The sequence below is a fragment of the Terrapene carolina genome, unplaced genomic scaffold, assembly GCF_002925995.2.
Source record: "Terrapene carolina triunguis isolate 2854851 unplaced genomic scaffold, T_m_triunguis-2.0 Scaffold88, whole genome shotgun sequence".
Taxonomy (NCBI): Eukaryota; Metazoa; Chordata; order Testudines; family Emydidae; genus Terrapene; species Terrapene triunguis.
This window is the reverse complement of record NW_020664439.1, coordinates 18,280,890-18,297,194: the sequence shown is the minus strand read 5'-3', so window position 1 is coordinate 18,297,194 and position 16,305 is coordinate 18,280,890. Positions and strand designations below refer to the sequence as shown.

The 16,305-nt window shown below is 41.0% G+C and overlaps 1 protein-coding gene across 4 annotated transcripts in view; it reads right to left on the bottom strand.

Moving 5' to 3' along the window:
- Positions 1-11,518: 11,518 nt before the first annotated feature.
- RASA2 (RAS p21 protein activator 2) overlaps positions 11,519-16,305 on the bottom strand; it is a 101,706-nt gene continuing 96,919 nt past the window's right edge. Inside the window, exons 22-25 of one of the 4 annotated variants that reach the window (XM_024210966.3) lie at positions 15,581-15,684; positions 14,732-14,921; positions 13,850-13,923; positions 11,519-13,577 (exon numbers count right to left, since the gene is read on the bottom strand). In XM_024210966.3, the coding sequence (XP_024066734.2) occupies positions 13,893-13,923; positions 14,732-14,921; positions 15,581-15,684 (325 nt within the window). In that variant the 3' untranslated portion in view covers positions 11,519-13,577; positions 13,850-13,892. Of the gene's footprint in view, positions 13,924-14,731; positions 14,922-15,580; positions 15,685-16,305 lie in introns of all 4 variants that reach the window. The other 3 variants (XR_003369710.2, XM_024210979.3, XM_024210957.3) reach the window with 3 other exon arrangements.

Sequence of the window (16,305 nt, the reverse complement as noted above, 5' to 3'; positions counted from 1 at the left end):
AGGCAGTGATACGTTCGATGGTCTATCATGGGGAACCACACTTGCACACCGGGGAGTCCTTGATTTTCCATTTGTGCATTAGATATCCGCATCTACCATGGTTGGTTTGAATTCGGTTCAGAGTTGACCAAGATGACCGTGGAAGGTCAAACCCAGGAACCTTATGTGTGGGATCCAGCACAAAATGCTTATTTTTTGTCTTGTTTAGTCCAATCTGCTTTCCAAGCCTCCTCCTGATCGTAGCCTGATTGCATGAGGCTAAACAAATGTTCCCAGAAAGACTTAAGACATGGGGGGGTAGGGGGGTTGGGACATTGTCAAGGTCTTGGTGGATAGGAAGACGTCTGTTTTCCTGGATTTGCTGAGCTTCGTGGAATGTTGCAGCAGTTTGGTGTATTGGCGGGGGAGCAATGTTAGAACAGGTAGCTTTGGTGTTGGAGTCAACTTAAGGATTCCCATGATGCACTACATTACTGTATTTAGCTGGGTGTCCACAAATCGCATGCAGCTGCACCTGCTCTATACCGGTGCACAATATTCAGCTACCGAATATACAAGTGCTATTGCAGATGTTCGCAAGACTGATGCCGATGCACTCCATGTTGTACCTGCTAGTTTCTGGATTATGTTGTCTCTTGTTTTTAATCTTTGCAGCTACCTTTTCAAGGTGATCATGGAAGGTGAGGGTGTAGTCCAGTTTCACTCTGCAATATATTGGAGTATAATCATGTTGCACATTTTTACCATAGAAAGCTACTTTGTGTGTTTTTGTCACTCCAATTATCAAGATGAAATGTGCTTACTATTGTTTTTCCAGGGTTTGGTTTGAGCCTCCATTTCCGGAAGTATTGTTCTATAGTTCGGAGGTCCTCAGTTAATGCTTTCTCAATGTCATGGAGGTTTGGTGCTTGGATTGTCTTACTCTTCAAGATCCTATGCAGCTGTCAGGAAGCTGTGGAAGGTGGAACTTCAGAGGGCCACAGAGCCAGTGCAATGGCATGGGGGTTTCCATCCTGGTATCTTTGGCCTCACACAGGCCTTTGGGATCTGCCTGGTTTCAGGGTAGACTCTGCAGCCTATTCTACTGGGAAGCAAATCCTGCCCTTTGGTGGGAGGATCTTCATGATGGGAGAATTTCCTCTCCCAGACCCTTCCCTTTGCACACATGATTTGACACATAGGAAGGGGTTATTGGGGACAAAATTATTTTCTCCTTGATGCCTCATGCATGTTGTGCACAGTGACACTTATCTAGTACAGCTGCTGCATTCAAGTCGCAAATGAGGTATGGTGCTGGATACATACACACAACAAGTTCAGTCACATCACAAAATACATCATGGGGTTGTGTAGTTTTGTTTACATAAGTTTGGGATGTCCTGTTATTCATAAATGGCCAAGGCACAATTGAGTTATGCAGGCCATATCAGAGACCAACATGTATTCTGTATATGCTGTGTATTTTTCAGAAAAAATATGTTAGAAGTGTGTTAGAGTTTGTAAAATGCTATTGAAACAATTTCTTGTATTTACTTTAATTAAGAGCTCATCTGTAGAGGCCTTGTGTTATAATTTCCCTCTATTTTAAAACACCTCTAACAACCAGTCAGAATAATACATGCAAACATCAAAGGTTTGACTGTGCTCACATTCATACCAGTGTAAATTAGTATGTCTCTGGAAAGATGAATTAGTAGGGCAGATGAGGCAGGAAAAGGTACATGACAACTTGTCACATGGTTTCACAGTTTATCACATCTTCATCCCATATGCAATATACACTCCACACATCTTTTTGTTGGCCCATGTGGTTATATCAAATTTTTTAAGCTGTCAGTTACTTTGTCATTTTGTCTTTAAAAGTGTCATGCACATCTATAGCACTATACAAAAATTAGTGTATTAAATATAAATAAAATATTTCATAAAGTTATAGAAACTAGATAGAGGAGAGGATCAAAAATTACATTGCCTTGGGATGGGAAGCTATTGAACATTTTGAGGCAGGGAACAAATAGCTCAGAGGGCTATTTCACTGTTCCCCCCCTCTAAATCTGGTAGAGCATAGATTTTTTTCCTGGTCTTTTTCACCTGCCCTCCAGTATGTTGCATAGCAGTAATGGTGCTGATAGTGACTTCGGCTGTCTAGAACTGCAGAAGGAAGGAGCTGATTTATTCTAATACTTACCGTCCTTTGTAAACTGTGTTGAGATCTATAGATGAAAACTGCCTTATAAATGCCAGGTCTGAGTATTGCTGGAGGTGATGGCTGATTTTCACAAGTGCAGACAGACTCCACCTTGCTGAGTTTCTCTCTAGGCTCCTTGTCAGCTTCAGACAGACTGAGTGTTCCTCTGTCACTAAGCAACCAAGTCACAGGATTCAGAATGGGAACACTGAGCAGTGGTGTTTAAAGAGCCAGAGCTCCCACCCCTTAACCTACTATCCTGCAATTCAAATGGTAACTCCCTCAGAGAGTGCTGTAGCTCTGTATCGGGATTACAATGTCTAGGGGGGAAATACTGATTCAGAGAAAAATCTGTCTTGATTTTGAGCCCCTCACTGACCCCTTGTCACCTCAATGCCAAATTCAGGACACACTGTTGAGAAATAGGGCAGATTCACCCCAAACTGGTGGTTATTCTATCATTAGGTTATACCAAGCCAGTAACAAAGTAAACTTCTGTATCACCACACTAGTTAACAAGCAATCAAAAATGCAGTCTCCTTAGGCATTCCAGCCTTGGTTTTATCCCCCAGACAATGGACTACATGATAAGTGGTTACTGAAAACCAATGTAATCAATTATAGGGTCCTTCTAATCCCAAGAGATCAGCCACTTAGGTCAATATATAATTCAGCTTACTCAATAATCATGCTGATGCCAGTCCTTTAGTAACTAAAAAATAAAAGTTTAATTAAAAAAAAAGAAGAGTTATTAATGGTTAATAGATCATATACATACAAGCAATTTTTCAGTGTTCATAGATCAGGATCATAGTAATGATGGACTAAACTGCTGGCTTGCAAAAGTCTCTGTGGAATTTACCCAGGCATATTGGGGGTCATCAGTCCTTTTTCAAAGCTTCCTTGTTAGAAATCCAGTCCAGAGAAATGAAACAGGAAATGAAGACAAAATGGAAATATCTCAGGGATCCTTTTATATCCTCTGCCATGTGCATAGAATTTTACTGTCCCAAACTAAGCTCACAGCCTCTGTTTGTGGAAAGTTACTGGCCCAAGATGGAGTCCAAGGTCACATGAGCATATCACATGTCCCTACATGCTTTGATGACTCACCGGGGCTGCCATTGCCCATATTCTTTCTGAGGCGTCCCAGGAAGGCTTACTGGGTAGGATGAGTTTCTTCTATGGCCCATTTTTCGAGTGAAGTGTCCTTAATGGGCCATCAACACATAGCAGTCTGGCCTCCATGAAAATCCTATCTGGTGGGTGTTACCCATGAACACAAACACATGTGTAAGATAAGTCCATGGCCAATATTCATAACTTTAGATACAAAGATGATACATGCATATAAACAGGATAATCATACTTAGAGAAAATCATAACTTTTCCATTGACACCTTACACGACATACTTTATACAAGATTTGCTGCAATTGTATAACAGTGGTAATATCAATAATATAAATGGTCATATTCAATCATACAGCATCACACCCCTCCCCACCCAAACATCTCTTGATGTGTGTCGGCTCCTCTCCACTGCTGAACTTGTTCTTGAAATTCCACCTGGGCGTGAAATGGGGAGATTTTGAAGTTTCTGAGGAACCTGCAGCCATGGACAGGAAACCAAAATCATCAGTCTTGTGGTTTTCAAGTGTCTCAGGTAAGACATTTTATTGTTACAAATCTTGATTTTAAGTCTCTGTAGAGTTGCTGGAGGGGTTTACTCACCGTTGCCTTCTCACCTCTGTGGAGGACAAGTGACCACAACTAGGGGCTCCATTAGAGACAGAAAAGCAGAAGCTTTAAATACTTAGTTGGCTTTAGGTAAAAAGCTTTTCTGCTATCAGATTGCAAAAACGGTTAAAATCAACCTCTGCTGACTGTGCATCGCCAGAGTAGCCCTTGATAAGACAACATAAACGAACAACTGCATTTCAGTTAACATCAGTTCTTCCCCCTTTTACATGTTTCAGGGTTGCACTTGGAGATACAGTATGAATCAAATATTACAAATTTATAGGAAGATTAACAATTTCTGAAGTTCAAAACAATTACTTCCTTTGGAAACTTGATGACTTTTGGAAAAAAATCCAAAATAAAGGTATGTAAAAGGGAACTGCAAATTTTTATCAAATAATGTTCTGTCCTCTTTATCGTGAAAACACTGAACAAGACTTGCATTAAAAAACCCATAGTATTTGAAATCATTATTTGATCATGCTAAAATTATGCAAATATTTTAAAGCAGTTAGCACAGAGGTGGGCAAACTATGGCTTGGAGGCCACATGTGGCCCTCCAGATGTTTTAATCCAGCCCTCGAGCTCCTGCTGGGAAGTGGGGTCTGAGGCTTGCCCCGCTCTGGCACTCCAGCTAGGGAGTGGGGTCAGGGTCTTGCCCCACTCTGCACAGCTCCTGGAAGCAGCGGCATGTCCCCCCTCTGGCTCCTACGCGTAGGGGCATCTAGGGGGCTCCGCACGCTGCCCCCACCCCAAGCTGCCCCCGCAGCTCCCATTGGTCGGGAACCACAGCCAATGAGAGCTGCAGAGGTGTTGTCTGCAGACAGGGAAGCGGGCAGATCTGCCTGGCTGTGCCTCCGCGTAGGAGCCGGAGGGGGAACATGTCGCTGTTTCTGGGAGCTGTTTGAGGTAAGCACTGCCTGGAGCCTACCCCAGCCCTGATCCCCCTCTTGCCCTCTGAACCCCTCAGTCCCAGCCTCCCGGAGCACCCTCCTGCACCCCCAACCCCACCCCAGAGCCAGCACCCCTAGCCGGAGCCCTCCCACACCCCAACCCTCAATTTTGTGAGCATTCATGGCCTGCCATACAATTTCCATACCCAGATGTGGCCTTCAGGCCAAAAAGTTGGCCCACCCCTGAGTTAGCATGTTCTATTGTTAAAATTTTCTGCAGGATCGAATATAGAAAAAGATTTCAAAATGGTAATTTTGAAATACGGGTGAATTTTATTCCTTAAGGAAATATGTTGATTTAAAACACTTTTGCAATCAGCTCAAGATATCTGATTTTACAAAATTACACTTGGGAAGCAGTTAACACAATTTGGTGCAATCATTACATTTTTTTTTAAAAAGTATGTTTATTAAATTATATATTTCCTCAATAGACTAAAGCTATGATAAAACAATATATATAATCACAGAATAAATGTACTAAATTATATTACTAGTAAATATAAAACCTTTCATAGTAAAAATAAATACATATTGGAACATCTTAGGTGAATAATATGCATTTCTCCATTAAACTGGCTGGTGGACAGTGCTATCTTTACCTCAGTACTAGAGCTAAGCAAACAATTGATTTTTTTGGTTTGGTAACTAACTTGAAAAATTTTTAAGATATTGGCTTGTTTCAAACCAAAACTTAATTTTTTTTTGGTTTCCTTTCCAAAATGAAAAAATAATTTTTTTTGTTTGATTCAAAATGACATTTTGTTTAGAAAATGTCAATTCAAAATTAAAAGTTGAAATGAGAATTATTTAGGACCATGGAGAAACCTCAGTATGTGTTCCATGAAGACAAGGTGGTGCTAAGAATCCTGGAATTGTTCTTGTGTGAGATAAATTCATCTTTCCCTGCCTCAAAGGAGATCATTCTCCCTTTATTCTGTCCAAAGGCACAGCACCCCCAGAAACACTGTGGTACACTTAGACATTGAGATAGCACTAAGGGTATGTTTATGTGGCAATTACACACCTGCAGCTGGCCTGGGCTAAGGGGCTGTTTAATTGCCGTGGAGACGTTTGGGCTCAGGCTGCAACCTGGGCTCTGGGACCCTGCAAGGTGGGAGGGTCTCAGAGCTCGGTCTGCAGCCCAAGCCCAAAACGTCTACACTGCAATTAAACCAGTGGCGGGCAACATGCGGCCTGTCAGGGTAATGCGCTGGCGGGCTGCGAGACAGCTGCCCACAGCTCCCATTGGCCAGTAACGGTGAACCACGGCCACTCGGAGCTGCAGGTGGCTGTGCCTGCAGACGGTCAATGTAAACACTGTCTCGCGGCCTGCCAGCGGATTATCCTGATGGGCTGCAGTCCCTTAACCCCGAGCCCCTTAGCCTATGTCAGCTGGCACAAGCCAGCTGTGGGTGTTTAACTGCAGTGTAGACATACCGGAAGATCTATATCAAGTGCACCAAATTGACAAGATGATCAGATTCCGTATCTCCTTTCATCTGAAGCACCGAGGGCTCAGGGTATCCAAGCTATTACTAGCTACATGGATCAAGCTATGTATCACAGAGGCATACAAGGCATCAGGTGTTCCTGTTCCAGCCAGAACAAAAGGCACACTCCACAAGCTTTATGGTGACTTTGCCAGCAGAAAAAGCTTGTGCTTCGACTGCAGAGATCTGCAATGCAGCTACATGGTCATTGGTCAATACCTTTCTTATATACTATAAAATGGACACCCTGTCTTCTGCAGAGGCCTTCTTTGGCAGGAAGATGGTGCAGGTAGTGGTCCTGTAAAAGCATTGCTGTTTTGGGCAACTAACTCAGCAGGGTTTCCCTATCTCATTCTGTTTTTCTGAGTTCTGTTCACTTCATGTTACTTCCCATACATATCAGAGTTGTGGGAGATATTGGTTGCAGAATGGTGAATTTCTTACCTGAACATTTCCTTTCTGCTAGCAGTCTCCAACTTTTCTACCCTCCCTGGATGCCTTCCTATCTCCCAGGCAGTATTTAATTTTGATAGTTATGCATGCCAGCTGTAGCCTACAGTACATAGTTTATTGGTTGGCATTAAAGTTACTGTTACTAATTCTAGTCTACAACTTTTTACACAGCTTTGGAATGAATCATCTGGCAGCAGGCAGGCAGAAGGGACATATGCTGTGCTACAGCTTTGTGGTCAATCAAGAACATTCTTTTGAGAAATGGGAGAGTCTACCTTCTAGATTCAGGTGTGGGCAGAAGCACATTAGTTTGTTGTCATAGTGGGCTCAAAGGTGACGGATTCCTGGTTCCAGGGTTTTCGTGATAGTCCTCTTTCCTCTGGTACTTTTGTGAGGAGAATGAATAAAAGGAGTGTTTTTGTCTGTTGCCAGGTTTATAGTCACTCAGAGTATTGTGTAGGGAGGGCATGTCAACCTTCCAGGGGCAAAGCCAGATGTGATGTGTGGCTGCTGAGCTGGATGCCATGGCCTGGCTGAAAATCTCACTGCATCCACTGAGGCATCTTCCACAGAGGCTGTTGCTAGGGAAATTTTCTGTATACCTGAAGTCAGGATGGTCACTGTCCTTCATGACCTTAAGGTCATACAGCCAGGACGCTATGGCTCTTGTAAAGCACATAGGCATCAGAGATGCTCTAATGGTGACCAACAAAGCCTCAAAGATCCTTCTGAGGGGTGGTTTCCAGCTTTCTACCGGTTGGATCTTTGGTAAGGAAATACCCTTCAGGTGGGAATACCGTATATTGTGCTAGAGATGCCACTGTGGCTTGTATATCTATAATGGAATATTTTTGGCTCTTGCAAGTTCCAAGTGCATGCCTGCTCAGGTATTCACCTTTATTGGGCTTCCCATTCCTCCCTGATCACATTCTCACAGGATTGCTATCTCAGGGACAAATTTAGAAGTCAGGTAATAGTGAGGACTTAGAAGGCAGGAATTTATATTAAGGCTTGTCTTCTAGTGACTGCTCAGGCTGGATATGAATTGTAGATGCAACCTTTTAGCACATGGATTTCAAAGATTTCACGGCAGGGGGGAAACTGTTTTTGCATTTTTCCATGTCCTTCTCAGAGCCTGAATTTGAGAGCTCTCCTTCCTCAGTAGAGGAGATGTCCGAGTCAGAGGACACACATCTTTTAGATTATTTATAGCAGAGTTTCTCAATAACTGGTCTGTCGAGCAGCACCAGCCTGAGATCTCCCTGGCAGTTTAGGAAGACAGCAAAATCTATCTGGTGTCAAAAATGTCGAGAAACAGATTTAGTTTTTCCTTTCCTTTTTGCTCTGTTGGGATGCATTGCAGCTCAGCTGTGGTTGGGTCGTGGTCTTGTGCAGCATGATTTATGCAATGCCTTAAACCCTCTGGATAGGTCTCCTACCCCTTGGAGACACACTCCCACCTGGCTGGGAAATGGGATTTCATTGCTGGAGTTCCCTGATGCAAGCTGTGAGGAAGAGGAGCTGAGTATAAGACATGATTTCTTCGTAGGGAACTTAGGGGTCCTGGAGCCCCTGAAGGGTTTTTCCTTTCTCATCCTGTTCTGCCTTGAGGACTTACCCCTGGGCTGGCTAGCTGAAAGTCCTCCTCTTCCCATTACAGTTTGCATCTCCACGGCCTTTTCCGTGTTTGAGTCACGGCTTCTTGGGGTGGAACAAAATATGCCTGCCTGACTCAGAGCCCCATGTCCTAGCAGTGAAAGGATCACCTGGCTGAGAACAGGCAGGGCACAATTCACTCTCCAAAGAGCGCAGGAACAGGGGCAGCAGGTTTGTATAAGTTTTTGGTGGTGCCCAGAATGGGTCCAAGTCCCCCCCACCCCCAACCTGCCTAAGGCTCTGGGAGGGAGTTTGGGTGCAGGATGGGGTTTGGGGTGCAGGCTCTGGGAGTTTGGGTGTGGGCTCTAGGAGGGGGCTTGGGATGCAGCAAGCAGACTGCCCCAGGGCTTGGACGGAGGGGCCAGAGAGGGCTCCCCCACCCTCTCGCCACCGGCAGCAAGTTCCGGTGGGGGGGGGGGCAGCGGGCTGGCCCTTCCAGCATGACATTCACCCAAGCCCCCCCCTCCCCCAGGCTGTTGCTCAGGAGGTCCAGCCAGGATAAGCCCCCCTTGGAGTTGACTGCTGGGGGGGGGCTGCCATGCACCTCCTCCCCTCCTCAGGTGCAGCAGCCATCTCAACCTGCCCCCAGTACCGCTCCCTTGTAGCTGGCAGTGGCCGGCGAGGGAGCGCAGCTGCAGGGGTAGCCACCTGGCCACCCTAGCCCAGGGCAGGGATGCTAGGGGAGGCGAGTAGGGGCAGCAAGTGGGGGCGGGGGAGAGACCCAGCCCTGAATATTGGTGGAGCGGGCCCGCCCCGGGCCCTGAATTTGCTGGAGCCCATGCACCATGGGCCCATACAACTCGCTGCCCCTGCCCGTGAAAGCTGCCTCAGAGATACAACACTGCTTGGATTCAGCTGAGTGTTTGCAAGACAGCTCTACGATGCTGGCCGGGGGAGGTACAGGAGCCTGGTAGGAAACTGCTGCAATGGTGGCTCCAAGTGGCTGAGACCACCACACTGCTCATTACCTCAATCCAGGAGAGGGAAAGAAAGAAAAGCTGCTTGCTACTGCCTAAAAAAATGGGTAAAATAATAAGCTGGCAAAGAAAAGTCAAGAGCAAAGCGAGCTGCCACTTGACTGCTGCCACAGAAGCAGGGCAGAGAAAGGAGCATGACTAGCATGGGCAGTGCTACAGCTTTGAACTTCCTCCAGGAACTGCAGACAGGAGGGGGGAATATTCCAGATATCAGAATTGTGGGAGATTCTGGTCTGAAGAAAAGATACAATAACTGCCACAACAAATTTAAACATCTTTCTTGAGTACTGTAATAAGAAACTTTTCCTATGTTGAGCCTATTATTTCTGTAACTGACAATGAATGCTGCTAACTGAATGAAGTGAGAAATGCTCCATAATCCAAATGTTGGCTGGTTTTACAGTGCAGTGTGATCTACAGAATTGCATTGTGTGGGGATGTGGACTAGGCTTTAGTTACTGCAGTGGTTCCCAAACTGGGGTTCGTGAACCCCCAGAGGTTACAGGGGTTCTCGGAAAAAAATTCCCTAATGGCAGACAGCTGTTGCTAGGGTTCCCAAGCAGCATGGGGCCAGCAGCCTGGAGCCCCTGGACTTCCAAGAGCTAAGCAGATCAAAGCAAGCATATCTATCACACTAAGGAGATTTAAACTTCAAGACTCCTTATAAGAAATGGAAAGGGAGGTGGATATTTTTTGCTGTTTTTAAAATTAAATAGGCAGCTAGTATTGTTTTAAAAATTATTATGAAGAACAAGTTTAAGCTTTGTTGTAACGTGCGTTGCTTGCCTGGACTGCTCAAGACCTGAATGCTTGTGTAGGAGGAACTCTGAGTTGGCTTCTTAAATACCTTCATGCTGTTTCACATCTGATACTCCTTGATGAAACATAGGAGCCTTGTCTTATAACAGACTTATTCAAAGCGATACAAGCTATGAAAGTGAGATCTTGGAAGAGTGTTGCTGTTTTCATAATGTAATAAAAATACTGTAATAATAAATAGTATGTAATAAGCATGTCATAAAAACAAATTTTATATTTCCCAAGATCACGGCTTTTATAAATTTATACTCAGGTACAGGAGAAAATCCCTGGAAATATTCATTTTTAGGAGGGGGTTCGCAAGACTTGACATTTTAATGAAAGGGGTTCACAGGTTGTTAAAGTTTGGGAACCACTGAGTTACTGCATGAATGGAAACCCACATCCTGTGTCCTAGGCTATCACGAATACTAATGAGGCCTTTTCTGCTAGAGAAGTCAGCCTTCTGATAAAACATTTTTGAAGTTTACAGAGAGTTCCAAGTGACCAATAGCTCCTACAAGCTTTTCCTCTCGTGTTAACTTCATGAACACAGAAGACAGGCAGAACACCGGCTCTAGTGAAATACTCATTTTACGCTGAATGGGGACTGATAGTTTTCATTCAAATAGTGATTTATCCTTTCACATGGCTCCAATGGTTTTGGATTTACTTTAGGGGCTGGATAAAATAAGAATTCATGTTCCACTGCACCTTTGAAGCACAAATGGGACCAGCAGTTAGATTGTAGATTGTGTACCCAATTCAAACCTATTTGAGTTACAACAGAGAAGATGCTGGTGCTTATTTAGCACTCATCTTTAGGACAGGAAGTGACAGACACATTGAAATGCTAATCACAATGAGCATGTCATACAATGACAAAAAGACACCCAAATATCCTTAAATGCATCAGGCCACTCACCAATTTAATAGGGTACTCCTTTCAAGATTGACCACATTGCTACCCTCCTGTGCAAATTGTTATGCTAAGGGACCTTCTATTAATAGCGCTTTTCTCTCCACCTAGCAGTCCTAAATCAGAAAGTAATTGAATGTATGAGGTAACCATACAGGATTACTGAATTTCACTTCATGCTGTTTCTGTAAGATGGAAGACAGATTGTAGCAAATGGTTCTACTTCACTATGCAATTAAGCTACCAACAATTTTTAAGAAAACCAGGCCTCACAGAAAATACATAGCCCAAATCAATTTGTCATCATTTATTTGTGAGTTGTTCTCAAGCAATGTTACAAAAGTTTTTAATATTTTATAAGAAAATAAATTTAAATAAAAATACATTTTCAACAATACATCATCCTTACAAATTAAAACTACATTAAAAAAGAATTTACAGTCAAAATAAAACTAATTACTGAGCAATGTTTTAATGTCTAGGCTAATCAAAGTGAAAGCAACTTTTAATATTAATCATCTTATTTGTACCTAATTTAATTCTAGAGTACCTACTGCGTTTTTAAACATACTATAAAATGACAAATTACATTTTAAAGGCCTCAGGTCTTAGAGGCCTAGCTGTCCTTTTCTATAGTCTAGTACCATCAAAGCAAATGAAAAGTGCATTTTCAAAAATTTCCCCCCCCCTTACAATAATATAAGATTTAAACTTGTTATACATTTAACTTTGCTGTTAAGTGACAAACAGGTTTCAAGAAACAGACACACAAGCACATTTTGTAATAAGACTGGTCACAATAAATAGCAAAACTTAATTCTAACACTTATTAGTGCTGTTCAAATCTGGCAAACCTTGTTTCTTTGGCAAATAAACTAGGTCAAATTGACATTGACAGAATACATTGCTGGGTGTCAACAACAAATTTAATTTTTTCTAACTGAAATTTAGGGCAAGTAAAATTACTTTACTATTGGATATATTCTTAAAGGAATGCAAAAACAGGACTATACTTGTTGGTAAAATGGCAAGTAGTAATAAATGATTGTGATGTTGAAGATATTGGTATCAAATCCTAAGTGATTTCAATCAGTTGCTTTAATATTAAAAAGTGATTGTTCTAATAGAAAAGTTACCTTAATTTCAACAGTGATTTCAATCCTGTGGTACTGACTGGTCTGGATTTTAGGAGAAGAAGGCATCCTACAATAGTATTTTAAACAGCTTATAGTTTTGTAAACATTGTGGATCTATATTTGTACTGATGAATTACATTCTGAACTCTGACTGGGGCAAATCATGATTATAAAAAACAGCAAGTGTTACAAAAATGAAGTACTACCTGTACACAGTGTATTTTATTTTACTGGTACTTTACCACATATACCATAATATTTAATACTGGTGAAGGAAAGTTTAGCCTTCTCTTCTCCAAAGTGTTACCTTGCTTCTACTGATTATGTACAGATATGGTTTTCAGCACAAAAAAAAAACTTTAATTCTCAGAGGAAGAGAGCAGGAATCAAAACTTTCTAAAGTCAAGAATGCCAGTTCAAATTTGTTTGATCTGACAAATAACCCCACTCACATAACTAGAAATTAAAAATGGTCATAAAGCATTGTTTAAAACACATAACAGCAATGATCATTCAACTGATCATAAAGATTAGATACTACAAAGTATCTAAAAATATAATCTGGCGCAGTCCAGATATCTAAAGTGCTTGGAGTGATTATTCTAGAGAGATTATTTAAGATAGCTGTAATGAGAGGTGAGCTGGACCTAAATGTGCCAATTTTTTATTTTCAAAAAAATCTTAGATGCGAAGATGTAAAGTGAACAGTATCCAACCACAGCATTGTCACATTTGCATTCTTCTCATTTGCAGGAAAGACAGCTTCCAAAAAGTGTTGCTAATCTGCATTTAAAAAAAAAAAAAAAAAAAAAGCAACCAAGAAAAATTAGTACCTGATTTTTTACAAAAGAAAAACAGACTGTGGTCTTATGTCACTCCATCCACTGCTCACCCCAAATGTAAACAAGAGGTACAATCTAACAGATTCCCTGATTTCTCCTTCTTCGGTAATTTTTTTAAAATAAAAATATAACCAACATTGGTGTCTGCAGTACACAGAACACACTGCATAATTTTATAAAACTTCAGTTGCAGTTACCTTGGAGTCCTGACAAAATTAATAGTTTGACAAAGGAAGAGAAAGAAGTCGTGCACTGAATGTGAAGGTTCAGATCCTATTGAGTCATCATATGTTGGGATTTCCACTGCAAGACTTTCGGCACAGCAGGCACTGATGGTGGATTAAATGTGAGTCCAGTATATTGAGAGGTGTAATCCAGTCAATAGTTGGTGTTGATTTTCCTCCTTTAGAAAGCTTATTCCTTTAGGAAGTTCCAAGAAAAAAAAAAAAAAGCAATTGCAGAAATATTTAGATTTGCTCACATCTGATACTTCAAGAACATGGAGCTTCAAGTTCTTCATCAAAATAGGAATAAACCTCACGATCAGTTTCCCAAACAGATACTTTTCTCTATTAAATATTAAATAGATTGTGAACACAGGTAGCATTTCTGTTCATTCTTAAATACTTTGGACAAGTGTACACCATGAATTAAAAAAAAATATATAAAAAAAACCACCAAAAAACACACACTTCCAGTTTCTTCTGAATCCACATAAGCCACAGTTTATTTTCGTTAGGAAACTTTTCCAACAATTGGGTTTTCTCTGGAAAATAAAACCACATATAAGTATTTTTGATGGAAAAATAGTTGGTTTCTAATAATCATATAATTTAACTTTCAGTTTGTTTTAAAATGCAAAGCTATACTTTCCGCATAATTTTTAGTGCATGTTGGGTAGTCTCATTGTTTGCTCAAATCCTGATGTGCTATCACACAAAAGCAACATTGGCCCGAAACAGACCTGTTCAAATCACTGAGCAAATAGGAACTGTTAAGAGGTCTCCTCCTCTTACAATTTGGGTCTTCCTTACACAAAGGAGAGAAAACCCCATGACCAACAAAGTATGAGTATTCACTATAGTCTGAAGTTCTAGACTAGCCTGACTGCTGATATAACCCACCTTTTACCATGGCCAATGGGATGTCAAACTGACAGGTTTTCACACCAGTCACCGTTGCAGTACTTTTAGTAGTGTTAGTGTTTGCTGACTTGGTTCCCTGGGAATCCTGTTTCAGAAGCAGTACTTGTGGGGAATAGTATTATGCTCCATGAAGTGCCATGATAATTTGGTGGTGAATCAGCTTGTCTAAATACCTGATTTATGTATTAACAGTAGTAGTAAAACTTTTACATTAAGATAGTCCCCAAATGTCCAGTTGGGTTTAGGGCCCCCATTGTGTTGCACACTGTACGAACATTGAGGAAAAGAATCCCTGCCCTGACAGGTTTAAACTCAACAGCTATCATCAGAAGGTGTTCAGACACTCCTACCCTTTCAAAGCCCCCACCACCCATCCTTTTCCCCCCCATATGTACATACAAGGCGGCCGGAAATACAGAGGATACTTACTCACTGCCGTATTTAGCACTTGATGATCTTTTCTTCCGATATTTTTCATGAGGCTCATTCAGCTTTTCTACTATGGCTATTATTTGTTGAAGAGTTTGGAAAGTTGCTACAGAGTCCTCAATTGTGAAATTAGAATAGTCATCTAGTTCTTTCTGTGGACCTTGATAGACTGCAATACTTCCACAAGCCTCTACAAATATCACCACAAATAAAAGGTTATAGTTTTCTACATAAGTAAACAGAGCTAACTCATCTCATTTATCAGATAGGGATTTCAAAGTTTTCAGATATGGAGTTACTTTTAACAAACATAAAATGGACTAAGCAAAGGATGAAAAATGGTATTAATTGGATATGGTGAGCAACTTGGTTTAGCTTTAATGTTAGACCCATTGAGGATGAACTTACAATTCTACATATCGGGGTCCCCACAATAGGATGACTACTAGTAATGCTGCCATAAACCTGACTCTTTCTTGAATCTTAGTCATGCCACCAAGGATTCTTTTTCGTAGCACTAATAAAAGAGCAGTAGTACAAGACCAAGTGGCATTCCCTTTGCTCACTGCATGTAAATTGTTGTATAGTCTCGTTAATTTGCATACCAATCCAATTAGCACATTAATGGGAGTTACATGTGCACATTCAGGGGAGACTGTACCGCAAACTGCTGAATGAGAATGATTTGGATCATACAGTAATATCAGAAATTTAGTAGAAAGTACGTACAATTTTATATAAAATGAAAATGAAAATACAAAACATTAACAGGACACTATCAGTCTTATTCTCCATGCCACTACAATTATTTTATGCTACTGTAACTCCATTGAATTAGTATTCAGATACCTTCCATCTTTTGTAGTTTAGGCATGTTGATAGCAAAAAGTGAGTAAATTCTTTCGGTTTCTCTATCCCCATCAATCTCAATTTGAATATCAGCAGGAACACCTCTACAACCAAAATAAAAAAGTTAGGTGACGATATAGATAGTAAATATTGCAAGCTCTCCTAGAGAGCTTGAACGCAAAAAAGAGCGGAATGAATTTCAATATATTTAACCATTTATAATTATAATGCCCGTCACTCATAGAACTTCACATGTTCAAACTAGTGTTCAAAATTTAACAAGCTAATAAATCTTAAATGGATGCAAAAACATGAGTTTACACAAATTAAAGTAGAAGACAGTATAGTGTTACTAAAAATGGCCTTTTACAGCAGAATTTGCTGTATATTTGAAAATAATTCCAATGCTGCAATAAGTTTAGTTACCACTGGGAATAAATGACCAGTTTTAATAGTCCCTACTATATTTGAAAGGTGAAGACACTAGGAGGGAGAGGCATTATTTAAAGAAGTATAATGGAGTATTTTTAAGAATAAAGAGATGAAAACATTCTTAAAAAGTAATGTTCATTTGAATTGGTGGAAGTCCTACTGTGTTAATCAATTGAGATATTTTAAAATAATAATACCCTATAATAATATTAACTGAAAAAGTATCATCTTCCATTGGTCTGGGGGACTGGACTAGATGATTTAATAGTGTTGATTGAATTAAACATTGAGGG